This window comes from Panulirus ornatus, chromosome 14, assembly GCF_036320965.1.
Source record: "Panulirus ornatus isolate Po-2019 chromosome 14, ASM3632096v1, whole genome shotgun sequence".
In the NCBI taxonomy this organism is placed as follows: domain Eukaryota; kingdom Metazoa; phylum Arthropoda; class Malacostraca; order Decapoda; family Palinuridae; genus Panulirus; species Panulirus ornatus.
Genome location: NC_092237.1, coordinates 4,312,374 through 4,333,997, shown reverse-complemented (window position 1 = coordinate 4,333,997; position 21,624 = coordinate 4,312,374). Strand labels below are relative to the sequence as shown.

The 21,624-nt window shown below is 38.1% G+C and overlaps 1 protein-coding gene across 5 annotated transcripts in view; it reads right to left on the bottom strand.

Moving 5' to 3' along the window:
* The window catches only part of LOC139753190 (oxysterol-binding protein-related protein 9), an 89,654-nt gene that overhangs the window by 5,477 nt on the left and 62,553 nt on the right, over positions 1–21,624 (bottom strand). For 3 of the 5 annotated variants that reach the window (XM_071669384.1, XM_071669388.1, XM_071669387.1), the window contains exons 7-15: positions 8,268–8,410; positions 7,934–8,020; positions 7,646–7,782; positions 6,948–7,060; positions 4,888–5,019; positions 4,236–4,532; positions 3,460–3,556; positions 2,473–2,595; positions 1,455–1,579 (exon numbers count right to left, since the gene is read on the bottom strand). In XM_071669384.1, coding sequence (XP_071525485.1) covers positions 1,455–1,579; positions 2,473–2,595; positions 3,460–3,556; positions 4,236–4,532; positions 4,888–5,019; positions 6,948–7,060; positions 7,646–7,782; positions 7,934–8,020; positions 8,268–8,410 — 1,254 coding nt within the window. Of the gene's footprint in view, positions 1–1,450; positions 1,580–2,472; positions 2,596–3,459; positions 3,557–4,235; positions 4,533–4,887; positions 5,020–6,947; positions 7,061–7,645; positions 7,783–7,933; positions 8,021–8,267; positions 8,411–21,624 lie in introns of those variants that run through there. The other 2 variants (XM_071669386.1, XM_071669389.1) reach the window with 2 other exon arrangements.

Below are 21,624 nucleotides of genomic sequence, written 5' to 3'. Positions count from 1 at the left end.
ACACATATATCCTCTTGGTCAATCTTTCCTCACTCATTCTCTCCATGTGCCCAAACCATTTCAAAACACCCTCTTCTGCTCTCTCAACCACGCTCTTTTTATTTCCACGCCTCTCTCTTACCCTAACGTTACTTACTCGATCAAACCACCTCACACCACACATTGTCCTCAAACATCTCATTTCCAGCACATCCATCCTCCTGCGCACAACTCTATCCATAGCCCACGCCTCGCAACCATACAACATTGTTGGAACCACTATTCCTTCAAACATACCCATTTTTGCTTTCCGAGATAATGTTCTCGACTTCCACACATTCTTCAAGGCTCCCAGAATTTTCGCCCCCTCCCCCAGCCTATGATCCACTTCCGCTTCCATGGTTCCACCCCTGCCAGATCCACTCCTAGATATCTAAAACACTTTACTTCCTCCAGTTTTTCTCCATTCAAACTTACCTCCCATTTGACTTGACCCTCAACCCTACTGTACCTAATAACCTTGCTCTTATTCACATTTACTCTTAACTTTCTTCTTTCACACACTTTACCAGACTCAGTCACCAGCTTCTGCAGTTTCTCACATGAATCAGCCACCAGCGCTGTATCATCAGCGAACAACAACTGACTCACTTCCCAAGCTCTCTCATCCCCAACAGACTTCAAACTTGCCCCTCTTTCCAAAACTCTTGCATTCACCTCCCTAACAACCCCATCCATAAACAAATTAAACAACCATGGAGACATCACACACCCCTGCCGCAAACCTACATTCACTGAGAACCAATCACTTTCCTCTCTTCCTACGTGTACACATGCCTTACATCCTCGATAAAAACTTTTCACTGCTGCTAACAACTTGCCTCCCACACCATATATTCTTAATACCTTCCACAGAGCATCTCTATCAACTCTATCATATGCCTCCTCCAGATCCATAAATGCTACATACAAATCCATTCTAAATCTATCCTGTATTTTTCCTTGGGTTTACACTGTTATAGTTTCTATAACATGACAACTTTCCACTTCCTTAAAACACTCGCTTAATTTTTCTTCTTCTCTTTTTCACCCCTTTTTCTTCCTTCAAAACCTGATCTGGATGAGAACTTTTGTTTGTGACTGTAAAACACACAATTCTCTCTCTCCCTCTGTGTCCATTCATTTTTACAAAATGCTTACGGTAATGCACAATAACCAAATTTTCCATAACAAAGCTTTAGGTGTGACATGCTTAAGAAATTTTTTGGTGAAAAAAATCACGAGGCACAAATTTTTGTTGGTAAACAAAGTAACCTTGCACAGGGTGTGTAATGTAAACCTCACAGACCTTGTGTATGTATGCACATATATAAGCACAATAGCTAAACATCTTTCACAATGTTGCTTGTTGATTTACCAGAACAAGAAAAAGGATCTCAACATAATTATTTCAAACTAAGACATTGAAAACCTACTTTAGTCCTGCTGTGACCTCCTTCCACATGAACCTTGACTCATTAGGTGCCTGCTGGGAAATGGGTTTGACGATCTTCTTCACAGTGCCCATATTCTGTGTGTCCACAAATGTCATAGTTTCCTGCTGAAAAGACATCTTAGTTAGGGAAAAACTGCTGCCTTACTAAAGCATATGAAAACTGTACAACATGAAAAAAGTAATGAAAAAACTATAAGTTTTCAAGGATGATAAACAATTCTTCATCATAAACACAGCTCTTTGTATATGTGAGAGCGTATCCTCTATGAGGGGTTTAAATACATTTTACCTTCCATTCTTTTCTACTTGTGTCTAATGTAGGCAACCTTTACAAGATCTGTTTCGGTATTCAAAAGTGCTAAGACTGATAGAATTTGAATGAAAGGCTGACTAGGTGAGAGTGATCAAGAGAACATATGGGAAAGCTCACCAGATGAGACTGATCAACAGAACTTGTTGGGAAGGCTGAGCACTGAGAAATACAGTTGAAATGAAAAGGAAGTGTTTTTAAGGAATGGACACTGGGTCCTGTAAATGAGCATCAGCTGGTCTTACATGTTTTATGATAGTCAAAGGGGATGTAATCCTCATGAATATGCCTCATTCTAGGGAGAAACACATTATAACCATTCATAAGGCAAATGCTGTATCATATGATCATGGGGTTCTCTGTGTACAGAAGAAATAAGGAAACCATATTACATTCAGGATTACAGATCTTCTATACTCCCCTAACTATTATCCAAAGACCACTATTCTGAAAGAGCAATATAACTGTTTGTACCAAAAACCATGTAATAAACTAGAAGAGGGTCTATTATGTCAAGAAAGATACAAAATACATAAGGAAATTTCTTAAAAAGCCGTACAAAACATATGAATTCAACACAATATTTGGCAGGATATACAAAATCATTGATAAACAAGCAGATACCTAACTGTAACACACTTACAAACAATCACACAGACAACTAGAAAGAGAGATCTTGAATACTTACACCATCCCTCCATTTTGCTACCATTATTCCATTCCATTCCCCTTCTACTGTAAGGATTGGCTTTTTCTCCCCTGGACTAATCACTTCTGCTGAAATCTTGTGCTTTTTGCCTCCATAAAATGGCTGAAAATAATTTTCAAATAAGAATACAGAGTGAGTAACAGTACCATGCAGTAATGCATGGTATAAAGGTTATGTGTTGAGTGGAATTTTGAGACAAAGAAAAATAGTTTTGAACAAGTGAGTAAAGAAGAGAAGACTGACAATGCTGTTGTATTTGAATAGATTATTTATAAAAACTGATCAAGACTTTTGAAAAGTTACATATAAAATACTGAACCAATGACAATGTCACTTTCGGCCAGGCTAAAAGCACTTTATATTCAAATGGACACAACTATGTGTTTGATTTCAGTGAAAGCCACTACAACTTTATATGTATCCTCTTTGATGGTGAGCAATGTAAGTTTCATAATACATCCTACATTACAAAGCCAAAGCTTTAACAAAATTCAAGGACAGAGGGTAACAAACACAATTCAATTCTGTAAAGAAAGTGGCAATCACTGTGGGGCACCTGCAGCTTTGCTGATAACTTAATTTCAATTATTTGATGTTGTAATATGGGTAAAAACTCATTTCAATTATCTGATGTTGTAATATGGGCAAAAATTAATTATAAACAATTTCTTATAGCTATAAATCAATTAAGGCCTTGCTGAGCACTCTAATAATAGTTAAACACGAAAATATTTCTTTACTATGGAAAGAAATCTTAAATTTTTTTACCTGTCTACAATAAACTGTAAATGAAAAGTATGAAATAAAAGTAAATCAGTAAACAAAATGTATGAAATACAAGTAAATCAAGTAAATAAAAACTATGAAATAAAAGTACAAGTAAATAAAAAGTATCAACTAAATATCCATTCTTAAATCGTATTCCATACTTCTAAGTAGCAAGAAGAAGAGATACTGATGTCTTACCTTGGTTAAGAACTCCACATTGGCACTATAACCAGTCTTGTTACAAGTAATCTGGCAAGTGCCACCAAGTTCAACCCATGGTACAGTCAAAATCGACCTGGGGAAATGAAGTACTTTCAGATAAGGGAAACACTTAATACTAAAGATCACCAGTTAAAAAACCCAGCTGATAAAGGATACAGTTTACCCTGTCTCATCACTAACCTGATGTTACCTCTAACAACATTTATCTGAGGAAAACAAGAGGCACTTTCTTGCCACATACATATAAGAAAACAACTCAACAATTTCCAAAAACTTGTAGGTATTAATACTTATTGTCCTACTAAACTACAATTTGAACTTCCAATCATTCAGCACTTCTGTGTTATGGCATCGCAAACACAAAATTTTTTTCTACATTAGTAAGCAAATTTCTCCAGCCACTCCAAAATCTAATCAGTTTGTCACCTCCACAGATGGTACCTATGGTGAATATATGATATTTCTGTTATGCTCTTAAGTTATTATGTTACCAAGGTAGATGCAAGGCAACATACTGTCCTGCACATACAAGGTGTGGTGGCAAGACTGAAAAATATATATCATTTTCTGACAAATAAAATTAGCTTTAGCACTATCTTCTCCATTCTGAACAAAGGTAAGAATGCACACAAATCTTTAATGTTTTATCATTAATATTGATAACCATAAAAATCTTATTCCTAAGAATATATATCTAAGATTGTTACATACCATATTAGGGTTACAAATTTACACTATGAACCCATACATACCTGCCATAACCACTTGGGAAATTCAGAATGTACTCTTCATCATGATCTATCAGGGATACACAGCCTTGCCCGATGTTGTTCACACATATGGACAGACCCAGGAACTTTGATTTAGTCCAGATGTGACCACAGAAAGATATCCGCTTAGATTTATGCTCAGCATAGAAAGCAGATATGGGAGGATGATGTGAAACTTGCTCAGCAACAAAACACAGTTGATTGCTTTTGGCCCAAGGTATTGGGCCATCAGGTGCAGCCTCCCCACCTGTGTTTGTTTCCGGAATATCCCAGTGACACCTACAATTAAAGGTGTGCATTTACTAAACTGAATATCACAATTACCATTTCCAGGCTGCTATGAATACATATGAATGGTGGAATTCAATACTATCTTCATTTCACAATGAGCTCTGAGTTGACAGGGAGTGGGTTAATGACCTCAGCCCAGAGACAGTTGCTGATCGACCAAGGGCAGACCCACTGAGCAAGCACAAACTTTAGAACAAGCAAGTCATTTGCACAGGGTGACAGGGCTGTGGCCTTCTCACCAAAATATGAAGGGTAAACTGTCTTCAGACTTCTATATTCCCAGAGAATACCCCATGCTTGTGTTACAGACTGTGAGGAGAGAAACTATAAGAGGGGAGCTAACCTGAAGACTTCACCCAAAATTGGATTGTAGGGTTTTCTCGCTACTTCACTTTTACGTCCTGCATGGAAGGCTGAGAGATACCACTTAACTACTTGCACCATGCGGTCCTGAGGGGTTGTCATATCAGCAATGCTGAAATAAATGTTTATTTTCAGTAAAAATTTTTACATTAAATCAAGATGCTAGTTTTTCTTATTCTTTTATCAATCACTCTACATTATTCTTTATTTTCACAGTTACTTCTTAGAAAATTGAGATAAGTACGACAAGGAAATATTTCATCTTGAAACCAAAATGCATACATAAATGAATCAGGAAATGAATGAACAGGTATGAAAGGTCATTTCAATTTTAATCAGATATCCATTCTTGATGTAACCTCACTCACATGGGAAATGGTGAGCATGTATGGTCGGGGGGTAGTGCCCAGAATGGATAGAAGGCAAGCAAGTATGAATATGTGTAGGTGGATATATGTATGTCTGTGTATATATATGTGTATATGCTGATATGTATATGTATGTGCATTATGTATATCTATGTGCACATGAAGTGAGTCAGTTGTTGTTCGCTGATGACACAGCACTGGTGGCTGATTCATGTGTGAAACTGCAGAAGCTGGTGACTGAGTTTGGTAAAGTGTGTGGAAGAAGAAAGTTAAGAGTAAATGTGAATAAGAGCAAGGTTATTAGGTACAGTAGGGTTGAGGGTCAAGTCAATTGGGAGGTGAGTTTGAATGGAGAAAAACTGGAGGAAGTGAAGTGTTTTAGATATCTGGGAGTGGATCTGGCAGCGGATGGAACCATGGAAGCGGAAGTGGATCATAGGGTGGGGGAGGGGGCGAAAATTCTGGGGGCCTTGAAGAATGTGTGGAAGTCGAGAACATTATCTCGGAAAGCAAAAATGGGTATGTTTGAAGGAATAGTGGTTCCAACAATGTTGTATGGTTGCGAGGCGTGGGCTATGGATAGAGTTGTGCGCAGGAGGATGGATGTGCTGGAAATGAGATGTTTGAGGACAATGTGTGGTGTGAGGTGGTTTGATCGAGTGAGTAACGTAAGGGTAAGAGAGATGTGTGGAAATAAAAAGAGCGTGGTTGAGAGAGCAGAAGAGGGTGTTTTGAAGTGGTTTGGGCACATGGAGAGGATGAGTGAGGAAAGATTGACCAAGAGGATATATGTGTCGGAGGTGGAGGGAACAAGGAGAAGAGGGAGACCAAATTGGAGGTGGAAAGATGGAGTGAAAAAGATTTTGTGTGATCGGGGCCTGAACATGCAGGAGGGTGAAAGGAGGGCAAGGAATAGAGTGAATTGGAGCGATGTGGTATACCGGGGCTGACGTGCTGTCAGTGGATTGAATCAAGGAATGTGAAGCGTCTGGGGTAAACCATGGAAAGCTGTGTAGGTATGTATATTTGCGTGTGTGGACGTATGTATATACATGTGTATGGGGGGGGGGGTTGGGCCATTTCTTTCATCTGTTTCCTTGCGCTACCTCGCAAACGCGGGAGACAGCGACAAAGTATTAAAAAAAAAAAAAAAAAAAAAAAAAAAAAAAAAAAGTGCACATGAGTGGATAGGTCGTTCTTCGTCTGTTTCATGGCGTTACCTTGCTGATGCAGGAAACAGCGATCAAGTATAACAAATAAAAATAAAATATACCAATTAAGGAATAGAATGAATTGAAACGATGTGGTATACCAGGGTCGATGTGCTGTCAATGGACTGAACCAGGGCATGTGAAACGTCTGGGGTAAACCATGGAAAGGTCTGTGGGGTCTCACTCTATTCCTTGCATGCCTCTCACCCTCCTGTATGTTCAGGCCCTGATTGCTTAAAATCTTTTTCACTCCATCCTCCTACCTCCAATCTCGTCACCTGTTTCTCATTGTTCACTCCACTTCTGACAGTAATATCCTCTTTGTCACTCTTTCCTCATTCATTCTCTCCATATGTCCAAACCATTTTAACACACCCTCTTCTGCTAAATGATAAACAAACAGTTGTAGGGTAATAAATACTGTGAAAATTCTGGAAGATATCATAATGAAAATAGGTTACCTGCAAAAAAGATCAGGGTGTGCAAAGAAGTCTGCATACATTTCTAACAAGGACCGTCTTTCAAGGATGAATGTAGGAAGTACAACTTTTGTCAAGTCCATTCCTATTTTAACCTGAGGATAAAAATACAGCAATGTCATAAAAAATGCATGAAACACTATGAAAAGCCATTAAATGCCATTTTCAAATGATGTGCAAAACACAAGTTCAAAAAGAAATCATGAAAGTGATTTGTTATAAATAGAATGGCTAAATAATGCACCCTTTTCTTTTAAACAATTTGCAGATGATCATATACAATGGAATTTTTTTTCATAAACTGTATTTGGAAAGCTTTATAAGAGATTGTCCATGGGTAAAATGTGTGCAATTACGAAGCAGTTAATTACTAAAAAAAATTTCATTCTACTTATTTGCCTAAGCTGAAGTTACCTTAATCCAGTGCTTCTAAAGAGCCAGAGCTTTTTAATTTTTCCAGTATGAGGAATTTCTGTCACCAAAGAAAAAAAAAAAAATAAAACAGAAAAATACTCCAGGCTATCTTAATTTGCTCATACTATAAAACATGCTCTGTTACAGCTTCAAGCATATTCAAACACACAACAATTATCAGATATTCTTAATCAATTGTGGATTGAGAAAATGAAGATGTTACAAATAAACTATTTGAACTGCCAAAAATACTAATACCATATGACCTGTGAGAGAAGATGATGTATGACAGACCCATGACCTTCCATAGACCCAAGCTCAGGGTCATCATCCTCTTCATACATGCGATCATAATCAGTATAAGGATCCGAGGCATCAATGGGTTTCTCTAATACACTGTTATCTGTTGATGCATGAAATTTCAAACAATGAGCATAAGATATACATTTTTCTCATAACTTTTTAATTCAAGATAATCAGATAAATATGATAATACTCTGCATAACATAAATGAATGTTAGTGCAGTACTACATACTTCCTAAGTACTCCTTACCTGAAGTTTTCTGGGTGGGTGAAGGAAGTATGGAGGTGGACGGGGATTGTGTGGGAACTACACTAGACACACTATCTCTTGGGAGTTCTGTAATCACATAATTTTTCCTTTATTATATCTTTAGGAGTCAGTATTGAAAAATAATAGCATTAAACTAGGAGTTAAATACAACTAGATATAGCTCAGTCTTGAAGCTGCAGGAGCCCCATAAAAGGGATCCTGGGGTTATATAACTAAAAAAATTATTACTAATTAAATATTTTCAAAATTAATGCTAAGTATACATTCTGATTAACTGTACACTTTAAATAAAGGTAAGAAGCAGACAACTGACCTGGTAATGTGGAGGGGGCAGGCTCAAGGAGAGGCACCTGTGAGGTAGGGTCATTGGAGGCACTGCTGGGGCTTGTGACTGTCTCGCTGGCAGCACTGCGACCTGGAATCGACTCCACTGCATCTTCAAATAACCGTGGCCCACTGAAATCATAATGAATGTGATATAACAAATACAATATATCATACAGCAAAACCTTTCACTCTATCTTAATAGAATTCTCCACAGGAGATCTCACCATTTCTCAAGAACGGACCTTGTATTTGACTTGCACTAAATCTGTAACTAAGCTTTTAACATTCCACAGAAATCTAGGCTCTACCATTCCATAAAATAATAAGAAAGCCTACTAGTAATCTTAATCAAGCTCAACATCTTATGAAAAAAAATGTCATAATGCAATTACAGTAGTCACTAAACTTGTTATACATGTACTTTTAAACTGATACACAAATTCAGATTAACTACTCTACACATCTGTGACAAACTGCCACAGCACTCTTGCCAACGGAGCATCATCTTATGCTTGTGGAATGACTGGGTCTTTGTCCCCTTATGTTTATCTTTGTGACTTTCTATTAAAAAAGCTGATTTTCAGTGAAACTCTGGCAACCCTACAGCATACAAACTAAATAACTAGAATACTTGTACTCTTCCTTTAGGTACCTGGTAATCTTTTCATAATAGTATGATGTCTGCTAACCAGAGAATGCACATCATTAAGTGATAAATAAATATTACATATCCTTATAACATTTTCAGTTATCGGGTTGAATTCAAGGATAATAACAAAGAGACCCATTCATAAAACAACAAAATTCTTCAAATATTTTATTTTGGAAAAAGTTTTACTGTAACATGCACTGTTGCCTCAAGTATTAAACTCAACTATGCCAAATGAGAAGAGATTAGCATTGATCTATATGCATGTCATGTTCAACTGACATAATGTGTATCAGGGAGGCACTGATGCTCTCCTAATTAACATTATCTCATCCATTTTGTCACCCTTCTATCAAATATAATATGCATCCATTCATTTTCATCTACCCACATGCCCCAGCCTATGTAACAATCATCCAATCAAAATAACCTTTTACAAAATTATGAAATAAGTGGTAGTAGTAGCATTAGTAGCAGTGATGGTGGTGGTAACAGTGGAAATAGTAGGAAGATCCCAAGCATGACACCATTAGCATACATTACATCAATGACTACAGTACATGTGCGGATCAAAATGCCTTCTGGCTAAAATCTTTTACTATATCAATCATGGTTCTAAATAATGACTATTTCTTAAGATACCTCAGGTATACTACAACACATCCAAGAATGTTACTTTACATTTAACAAAAACATGTTAAACAAACTATCAAAAACTGGAAGAGCTTTGTGAATGAACAAATGGAAAGATTCAGGGCTATAAAAATCTGTAATATCATCCACCATAGCATAAAATCCAAGAATAATAACCAAAATACGACACAAAGTCACTGCAAACAAAGCAGGGAAAAACAGGCTCATAACCATGATCAAGATCTTGGCTAATAAGTGGGCCAAACTATAGAGGATGCAGTTAGGTCAGTCTGAAAAGAATGAAATGGTAAGGAAGTGAGAGGAGAAGGGAAGGAAGGGATAAAGTGGTAAAGGATGGTGCAAATAAGGGTTGGGGTGGAGGTGGGGGAGGGTGCAGATAAACACAGTCGTCTTACCACGCTTTGAGGCGGCGAATATATTCCATAACGGAGGAGGCACTGGGCCTCCTCTGTTTGCTTCCAAAATAGGACCACATGATTGTTTCTAACATCAGCAGACAGCAGAGGGGCAATGCAGTGCCACTATTTAGCCTGCATTTGACTGCCTGGCACTTGAAACACCAGGTCTGGTCAAGGAACTTTACCACGTATGACCATAACTTTCACCATAGAAGAAGTCGACATTAACTTTGGCCTGGGCATTATTTGTCACCTACCACACTGTGGTTTCAACCATCAACGACTGTTGCACTGTCTTGCACCATACTTGTCACGCCAATATTGTAATCTTTTGGTTCACCTGATATGGACTTCTTTACACAATGATACAGTAACGTCTAAAAAGTCACTTATTTAGTTTATCATATAACTTTTGATCTGCGCCATGTTGGTACAGTTACCACACTCAAGCTGTAGTCACACAATAATCACAATACGGTTCTCAAACACCACTTCCTGTAGTTACTTGAGAACTCAGCCATTAAGAATATCTACTGTGTGTGATAGTGTTCTGCTGGAGGTTGGTGACTACCGCCCGTGATGTAAACACTCACCACGATTTTGTTCTGTGGAGGAAATACTGTGGATGAGTCCCAGTAATTCAACCAATAAATCCACTCTTAATATGTGAGTCTATAACTCACCACAGTCTCCCTGTCAAACATCATTGACATCTGTCACTGCTAATGATGGCTGTTCATAGTGAGGGATACTTTACAGGTGCATTACCATATTTCCTCTACTTGTAAATCCTGCTCTTCGAATGGCAAATGCTCTTCACATCACATGAAGCCCAATTTTCAACTAGTAACATTTACCATACATATCTGAGTCACTTGGTACTGAATCACATATTAAGCCAAAACAGAATTTTAAACAGCTTACGCACTGGTGCAAATGTAAGGAAAAAATATAGATTTCTTCAACCATGATGAATAGTTGTGACAAAATACTACAGTCCTCATCCAATTCTGATACACATCTGTTTTTTCATACTTACAGCTCAGAATTTCGTACACTTAATATTTTCATTTACTACCTAACAGATACATACATACACCCAAGACTCCTGCCTGAAAGTACTACAGTCCTGAGCAATGGAAAACTTATTTTACTTCTATAAACTTGGCAGATTTTCTATTAAGATTTGTTAAAAGAAAAGAGATGTAAGTGAAGATGGATAAATACATATAAAAAAATGTGTGCTTGAGTATTATAGTGTGACCAATACACGTTGAAGTGCTAATCTAAACAGCCATTTTTTCATGAATAATGTGTATATTTTCATGCAACACATTTTCATGAACTAATATAATGCACACTAATACTGTAAGACCTAATCAAGGCCTTCTTCAAACAAAAAACTGCAACCAAGCTAACCACACTTTACTCTAGCCAGACACAACCAATTTAACAGTACAAAATCTGGTTGATTCAAAATGAGCCTATACGATTCACATAACATTCAATCTACCTCAACAAAACATGCAGCACTGATAACAGATCCCAGTTAAATCACCTTAAAAAAATTAATAATCAACATATCTCTATAAAAAAGAAAAAAAAAGGTGCCCATTTCAAGGAGTAAATACTAATGGAAAGAGACATATTGGACAGAAAATGCAGTATTTCAAATTTTGTCTGTTCGGTGAAAACAACATCCAGAGAAAACACCATCATTGAAAGACATTTACTGTTCCACAGTTGTTAGAATTCTATTCATCAGCTTTGTTGTACTGAGTTCTATGAAAGTTTTGAATAAAAAATGTAGGATGCCAGTGGAAGGATATTTGCTTAATTTTGTTTTTGTACTTTTTGAAACAGCCATGCGAGCTCTCAGTTCTCAAACTTTATTTTTGTTTATGGTCATTTTCCCACTTTTTGCATATCATAATTAACAGAATTTGAGAAAAACAACAGTAAATAACACAAAATCAGTAAAACTTAAAAGATGTCAATCTATCGAAAGTTACAACTTACTCCTGTAAAAAAGCCACAGCTCATCAGTCAGTCCAAAAGGATGTTGTAGTTTACATTTTGTTATCTATAATGATTCCAGGACAATTTCTATCAGAGTCCTAGTACTACCTAACACCTTTCTAAAGGCTGAGCTATTTCCAGTAGCAGAAAAGAGCACACTTCTTTGAAGTGGGAAGTTATTTGATGAGATCGAACTCCTAGCAATCCAGTCTTGCCAATGATAACCTTTTACTCACGGTGTAAACTCAAGCAGGTGCAGTCCAGTAACACCTGAACAAGAGGTAGAGAGGAGCCATATATATATATATATATATATATATATATATATATATATATATATATTATATATATATATATATATTTTTTTTTTTGCTTTGTCGCTGTCTCCCGCGTTTGCGAGGTAGCGCAAGGAAACAGACGAAAGAAATGGCCCAACCCACCCCCATACACATGTATATACATACATGTCCACACACGCAAATATACTTACCTACACAGCTTTCCATGGTTTACCCCAGATGCTTCACATGCCCTGATTCAATCCACTGACAGCACGTCAACCCCGGTATACCACATCGATCCAATTCACTCTATTCTTTGCCCTCCTTTCACCCTCCTGCATGTTCAGGCCCCGATCACACAAAATCTTTTTCACTCCATCTTTCCACCTCCAATTTGGTTTCCCACTTCTCCTCGTTCCCTCCACTTCCGACACATATATCCTCTTGGTCAATCTTTCCTCACTAATTCTCTCCATGTGCCCAAACCATTTCAAAACACCCTCTTCTGCTCTCTCAACTATGCTCTTTTTATTTCCACACATCTCTCTTACCCTTACGTTACTTACTCGATCAAACCACCTCACACCACACATTGTCCTCAAACATCTCATTTCCAGCACATCCATCCTCCTGCGCACAACTCTATCCATAGCCCACGCCTCGCAACCATACAACATTGTTGGAACCACTATTCCTTCAAACATACCCATTTTTGCTTTCTGAGATAAAGTTCTCGACTTCCACACATTCTTCAAGGCTCCCAGAATTTTCGCCCCCTCCCCCACCCTATGATCCACTTCCGCTTCCATGGTTCCATCCGCTGCCAGATCCACTCCCAGATATCTAAAACACTTTACTTCCTCCAGTTTTTCTCCATTCAAACTTACCTCCCAATTGACTTGACCCTCAACCCTACTATACCTAATAACCTTGCTCTTATTCACATTTACTCTTAACTTTCTTCTTTCACACACTTTACCAAATTCAGTCACCAGCTTCTGCAGTTTCTCACATGAATCAGCCACCAGCGCTGTATCATCAGCGAACAACAACTGACTCACTTCCCAAGCTCTCTCATCCCCAACAGACTTCATACTTGCCCCTCTTTCCAAAACTCTTGCATTCACCTCCCTAACAACCCCATCCATAAACAAATTAAACAACCATGGAGACATCACACACCCCTGCCGCAAACCTACATTCACTGAGAACCAATCACTTTCCTCTCTTCCTACACGTACACATGCCTTACATCCTCGATAAAAACTTTTCACTGCTTCTAACAACTTGCCTCCCACCTTCCACAGAGCATCTCTATCAACTCTATCATATGCCTTCTCTAGATCCATAAATGCTACATACAAATCCATTTGCTTTTCTAAGTATTTCTCTCATACATTCTTCAAAGCAAACACCTGATCCACACATCCTCTACCACTTCTGAAACCACACTGCTCTTCCCCAATCTGATGCTCTGTACATGCCTTCACCCTCTCAATCAATACCCTCCCATATAATTTACCAGGAATACTCAACAAACTTATACCTCTGTAATTTGAGCACTCACTCTTATCTTATATATATATATATATATATATATATATATATATATATATATATATATATATATATATGTGTGTGTGTGTGTGTGTGTGTGTGTGTGTGTGTGTGTGTGTGTGTGTGTGTGTGTGTGCATGTGTGTGTACACACGTAGTTTTGGTGCTTTACACATGACATCTAGAGAATGGATGCAAGTGGATGTGGCCTTTCTTCACCTGTTCCTGGCACTACCTTAGTAACATGGGAAAGAGACATCAAGTATAAAAATATATACATATATGCATCATAATACAGTCTTAAGAGCCACTTTAACAAGGGGTCCTGGGGTTATAATCCCAGGATCCTAATCCAGGTGCTCCTGCAGCTCCAAGAACATGGACAGGATGGGCTCCTTTGAAGAAATAAGTTCTTTGACAAGGGTGTGCTTTTTTCATCAACTGATGATGATACAGCCTTGCCAAAGATGACTTTCCATTTGTGATTCAACACAAAGCAGGTGGTATGGAAACAGCTCCAAGAACATGCTACATCCTCAATAGAAGAAAAGGAGTCTAATCTTTCAGGAACTTCTCACTCTAAGAGTCCATAATTTCCCCAGTAGTGATTGTAGCACAGCCTTGAAGCTGCAGGAGCCCTAAAATATTTGGTCTGGGGTTATCTACAAGGAAAAAAACAAACAAACAAACAAACAAACACCTGCTCACTGTACTAAACATGACTCCTCATATTCTAACTACAATACATGATGACTTACCAACTCTATAGTTTCAAAATAATCACACTAGCCCTACAAATACAGGAATACAATTGCCATTATCTGTTATATGTTCATACTAAAAATTACAGATTACAAACTCTGCTGTAATATAATTGTACCAGACCCAAAAGAATCACATACAGTTCATGTGAAATAACTGAAGCAGTATGGTCTGATAACTGTTAACCAAAAGTGTAATGAGTGTGAGACCAGGGAAGTCCAGAGATCTGAGGTTTCTTTACTCCTAATCAATATGCACACCCCAATTGTGCTAGCAACCAGCTTACTAAAACCAAAACCAAAGACTAAAAACTAGCTCCAAACTCCTACATTACTGTAGCCTGTACAGCACATATATTCTCTGCCCAGAAAAGCCATTTCATTGACATATAATGACATACTGATATCATGACAAGAACAGTTAACTTAAAAGCTCCTTCATTAATAATGATGTTTGTAAAGGAGGTTCATGTGCCCTTCTCTAAATCCACTATTTTCAGTATCAGCAAAGTGTGGTGATTGGTGCTATTTGAAATGTATCCAACTGCCATCAATCACTAGTGAAGTAGTAAACAATATCACTGCCATCAATCACTAGTGCAGTAGTATACAATATCAAACATCCCTATTAATGCTTTACTTCAGTTGCACCAGTTGAAGGCCTGTTAACTGCAAAACGTATTTCACAACTGTACCTGTGTAAGTCTACAATAGATTCTGTTCTTATCATTTCATGGCCATCCTGCATGAACAGAAAAAAGAACAGTATGAGAAAAATAATAATAAGATGAAAGAAAAAAAGAGTTCATGTTTGTCAATTTGACTCTTAAGGCAGAACAGTTAAAGGAAAGGGAAAGGCTCAGCAAATTACTACGAGAATTCCACATTTTCATTGTTCAAGGAAAAGAGGTAACATTAAGGTGAGCCCTTGTATGCTAGAAACTATGAAATGTAGACACCAGTTACGTGTTACAGACCTTAGTGGCTGGGACACGTGCTGAAAGTTTCGCTGGAACATGGCCAAAATACTACCTTCAGAACAATGGGCAGAAACATCATGGTGGATAGAAATGGATGGAAGACAGGTGATGGGAGGGTTAAAAAGTCAGAATACTCTGGGTTTCAATTTGGTTAAGAAAGACAGGAGGAAGCAAAACCACCCTAGATATGTCAGCAGAATCCATGGTGGGATGAATAAAGACCTTTGTAGATAAGGAAGAACTAAAAGGAGTTATTTTGGCACCTACACAGCAACTTGGCTTTTGGGAAGCAGATATATTGTTTATCATGTGGGGTTTCCAGGATTAAGTAAAGGTTATAGTTATGTCCAATATTTCTATGTCATTGCTGAGACGCAGGAAAAGTTTTGAAATTCAGTGGGAAAAAAATGAGTACAATTCAGAAAGGAAGGTAGACATTGCATTTTAGTACTTCTGAATCTAAAACATTACAGCTTTCCCATTCTAAGATGATGTCCAGGTCCAAATCAAAAGAAAAATATATTAAGTGCAAGAAAACAAATGAACTTTGGAGTCAGGAGAGGATAGGAAGTGAATATAACTGCTTAAAGAAGGGGAACCATCAGTGTAAGACTGAATGGTGTTACTGGGTGAGGAAACATCATGCATGGAGATAAGAGGGAGCATAAGTGACAAAACAGTATGCGTCTGAAAAGAGACAAGCAAAAAGCCAATGGAAATATGCTGAAAAAGCAAAGACTCAGCAGTCAAATGCTTTGTACACAAAACAATCAAAATCCATGAGGTGAGAACCTAAGGTGATTCACAAAGGAGAGATCTTATGTGTCCTTTACAACACAATAACCGTAATAGTGATCTATGAAATAATATTGTTTGTTCAAGAAAGTGAGCATTAAGGAGTCTGAAAGTCTTTTCAATGCATCAAAAGAAGAGCTACGATGTGATGAAGTATAGGCTGCACTAAACCATGCGCCAGAGAAGTAATATTCTGGGTTTTACGACAGATAAAACTGGAGAGCAAAGATGCATGACAAGGTATGCCATCAGAACCATGCCTGCCCACTTGCAACCGAGGGAATACTTAGCACACACACTACGAAGTTGCTCCCCTATAAGAGTATTTACAAACATACAACCCCGATACACCAATAAAAGCCCATGATTATCACTTTTCTCTGCTTGCCCTAAATGCATCTGATATGCTGAGTTACTAATTAAAATTATCCAAACTTTCTTTAGCGGCTTTGACGCTCCTTGAGCATTTTGCGCCTTCCTTTTGTACATGTCTAAATCCGCAACTGGTCTTGAAACGATGGATCACTAAGCAAAGGAAACTAACCAGTGTTCTCATAAAATGGCATTAGATAATAATTAGGCTGAGGAAACTAACCAGTGTTCTCATAAAAAGGCATTAGATAATAATGTTCGTCGGTCTGTGACCATACGATGGGCAGCTCAGTGTGACCGGATCCCTGTGGGTGTACTTCGATGCCAAGAGGTTTTACCTTCACTTGCGATGGATCACTAGGCTAAGGAAACTAAACAGTGTTCTCATACAATGGCATTAGATAATAATTAGGCTGAGGAAACTAACCAGTGTTCTCATAAAAAGGCATTAGATAATAATGTTCGTCGGTCTGTGACCAAACGATGGGGAGCTCAACGTGACCGGATCCCTGTGGGTGTACTTCGATGCCAAGAGGTTTACCTTCACTTGCCTGAAATTACCTTTACAGAACCCCCCCCCCCCCCTCGGTGGAATACTTCCTAGTCTTAAAAAAAAAAAACCGCGGTCGGTGGGTGGACACCTGGATCCAAGGAAATTCAAGTTCTCAATTTCTATAGCTCGAAATCTATGTAACCTTGATACGAGTTACGCCTTTAAAATTTGAGCTAACTGCTGTTCCTTTAAACTCACTACTTACCTTAACCTTATTTGTTAAATAAAGTCTATGAAATAGGTGAGTAAGTCTGTATAGTTGGTGGATGTTCAAAGTTTGCCGTGGAAAAATAAAATAGTGTGCGAGTTTCCGCATCTATTTAAACACTAGATGGGATAAATGAAACATGGTGCAAGTTAATGCAAGGATATTAAATTAAAGTAAAGCCACAATTTAAAGAAAACAGTAATCAAGTCTCATTTTCATGGGATTTCTCTCTAATATTTCCGATGACCTAGTATGTTCTACGCCTATTAAGAGGGAAAGTTTTTATTAATGAAGCAATCGTTGGTGGTAAAGAGAATTTAGGTTTCCAAGCTAGACACCGTTGAGGTTTTGAGGAAGTCTAGCCTATAGTGTCACTTTGTTTATGTTTAAAATAACGTAACTAAATTCAAATATTTCTAATACAGCTAATGATCTGGAAAAGTTTAAAATACTTTTGTAACTCTGCTGTTTCCTACAACGAAACAATTGATTTGAACATTAAAAATACGTAAAATATTAACAAAAAATACTTTAAAAACGATCTTAATCAAGACTTGAGAATAAAAAAATATCTAAAAATAAAAATGTCTGATATTCTACTGCTTCGGGTCAGCAGTTTTCAGCAGTTACTTGAAAGGTGGCACCTTAAATAAATAAGCGCACCATGTTTATCCATCGATGCATATGTCGCTTCTGCACGCGTTTCTGTAATATTGCAACTCCAGCTTGCCAGGTGTCTGACCTACCTTTACATAATCCATGTGTCACGTATGTTTGTGAGGCCCAGCACTAGTGTATGGGGAAATAACACAAAGATGGCCTACCTCCAGCGACCAAGAAACTTTCACGGCCGTGTACCTTCAACTATATGTACCATTCTCATTGAATCAAGATGCATGGAGAGTCCCTACCCCAAATATATATATATATATATATATATATATATATATATATATATATATATATATATATACTTATAAAGCCAATGGTTTTTCCACGTGGAGAGAATGAAATCAACGTAAATTAACCAGGTTTAAGAAGAAACAAAGGCTCAGATGTTTCTATACGTATACAGACCTGAAGCGGCATATATAAATATTCTACCGAGCAGTCGCACTTCATCAGCAGTCTTATCTTTAGTCTTGGCGTGCTCTTTTCAAACTGTCAGCTTCACTGAAATGCTATAACACATCAAACCACATTATAATTCCTTGACTACATCACCATCACTGATATTGGTGTCATGATGTTGACGTAGTCTAGATTCTGATGCAAGTCCCTCGGGTTTACCACTGAGCCTGGTCCTGCAGCGTAGCCGTATGGGAGACGGCAACGTTTCACCATCATATTCTGGCCCACTTACGCTCCCAATTAACATTGTTACCGACATCCACCGAGGTGAACACTACACCGTGCTCTTGGGGACGGCAATTACATTCAGTATAGTACCACAGCTTCCTGCAATATCTCGGATCACGTGTAAACAAACGAACACTAAGGGTCCGCAACGCCCACTTTCAACTCGCGTTTGGTTCAGCAGCGGTGCGAGTAGGACTTGAACTACGCGAGCGTTAGAGACTGAACCGTGCGGCCGTCAACACCACCACCTCTACCACCACAACCCCCAACCCAGCCAACTGTTGCCATACGCCGCCACAATTCACATCTTACAACCACACACATTCTTTGCTTAAAAGCCCTAATTGTTCAAAATCATTTTATACTACACTATACAGCTGACAATAGATATCTATGTATGTTACTACATCAACCAAAGTATGGCTTCAATGACTACACTTGAGGCAATGTGCGACCCAAACACAGGGTCTTCTCCTCCTACTGCTCTTTTCCGCTGCTTCCCCCCTACACATGACCGCTACTCGTCCTCTCCCTCCTCAAAATATATCCTTAAAATCTGTCATAATTATCTAATCATTCCTTTCTCCACTAATTTCCTGCCTCCCATGGACACTAAAATTTCATTAACATATAACCTTCAGTCCCCTCTTACGTATATGTATCCTACCATAATACCATAATCATTACACACTCCTTTCCCTTCCACTCTAATCACACACTCCATCACTTCGATATGCGTATCTCCTCCCAAAACTATCTTCCCACGTCGCCGTCTCAAAACTTTTCATGTTTTCTGAGGAAAAAGTAAAAATGAGCTTGAGCAAAATGCCTAGTGAGCGTCATTAGCAGAGGTACCGTCAACAGCCCAGATATCCAAATACACATTTTTCTACTAAGATTTATCTTACCAACAGTCGAATCTTAAAAATATATATATATATATATATATATATATATATATATATATATATATATATATAAACTAATGAATCAACTACCGAATGAATCGTGACTCAAATGAAAAAAAATAATCCTAGAAATATTAAGTGGAAATTAGAAACTAAATCGTATAATTAAGCATTTAATTACTATAGATGGTCAATTGCTTTATGTGTAAGACGAAAGGAACCTACGGATAATACATGATCAACCAAAGGGAATTCATTTCCCTGCTACTAAGAGCAGCGCTGCAGTAACTCCTGAAGTAATATCTTTCAAAAAAGTTATAAAGTAATAATTTTAAATATATATATATATATATATATATATATATATATATATATATATATATTTTTTTTTTTGGGGGGGGGGAATGGATTGTAGGAAGTGTACTCCAGCAAAATTAACCCTCATAACACACACACACACGCACACACACACACACACACACACACACTAAACAATGCACATACGAGTGATGTTTCCCAATACCTGGAAACAACAACAAAAAAAAGGAAAAAAATCCATCTTGAAATCTTCCCCGTAAGCTGAACTCATAATTCTACAGAAAATCTAGAAGGCTCGTCTAATTTAATGTGCTAGTGTTGTGATAATGTACTGATCATGATATAGATATATATATATATATATATATATATATATATATATATATATATATATATATATATATATATATTTTTTTTTTTTTTTTTTTTTTTTTTTCATACTATTCGCTATTTCCCGCGATAGCGAGGTAGCGTTAAGAACAGAGGACTGGGCCTTTGAGGGAATATCCTCACCTGGACCTCTTCTCTGTTCCTTCTTTTGGGGAAAAAAAAAAACCCGAGAGGGGAGGATTTCCAGCCCCCCGCTCCCTTCCCTTTTAGTCGCCTTCTACGACACGCAGGGAATACGTGGGAAGTATTCTTTCTCCCCTATCCCCAGGGAAAATATATATATATATATATATATATATATATATATATATATATATATATATATATATATATATATATATATATTTTACGTGACAAAAAACGTGAACCGAGAGTTTTAAGGGACACCGTAATGAGAGATAACTTCCTTTCGTACGACCACTTGAGATTTACGATACGACTAAACCCTGATGGCTGGAAAGTCGACCCTCAACCAATTCCTGGACGGAGGCTGGCTACGTGGAGGGAGTAGCGAGGGAGCGCCGCCAGCGACAGTCGCTACGTCTAAACTACACACGGCGGAAGTCCCAACACAAGAGTTGTAATGGGCCCACCCACACAATACCCTTGGGCGCCCATCTTCAGCCGGTCCGCCATGGCCGAAGGTTCCAGCCTCAACCAGATAAGAGTGACCACTTACATTACATCACCTAGGGGTCATGAGGAGTGCGTGGAGAGGAGAACCCATATAAACATACACTATACGTAATTCAACAGAGAGGATAAAGAAATACGAGAAAAAAAAGAATCAATAAAGTTTCCAAGAAGCATGAATATTGGAAAATAAAATAAATGGAGGCAAACAGACACGTGGCTACGAAGATGACAACAATGAAGGGAGAGGGAAAGGTGAGAGCGGTGGAGAGGCGTACAGTTCCATCCAACATACGCTCACCACCAGAGCGACTCATGGCTGCTCTCCAGGCAGACAAGTGGCCACTTAATCTCCCGTGATCCATACGGGAAGGTAGCTTAAGGATGCCAATTTGGCAGGTGAGGGAAGGCGCATCACCGTGTGGCCTCAGGAGGCAAGGAAAGGAAGGGGAGGCAAGAATAGGGCCTAACCCATTTCCCGCAGCCCATCACACACATCATACAGTAAT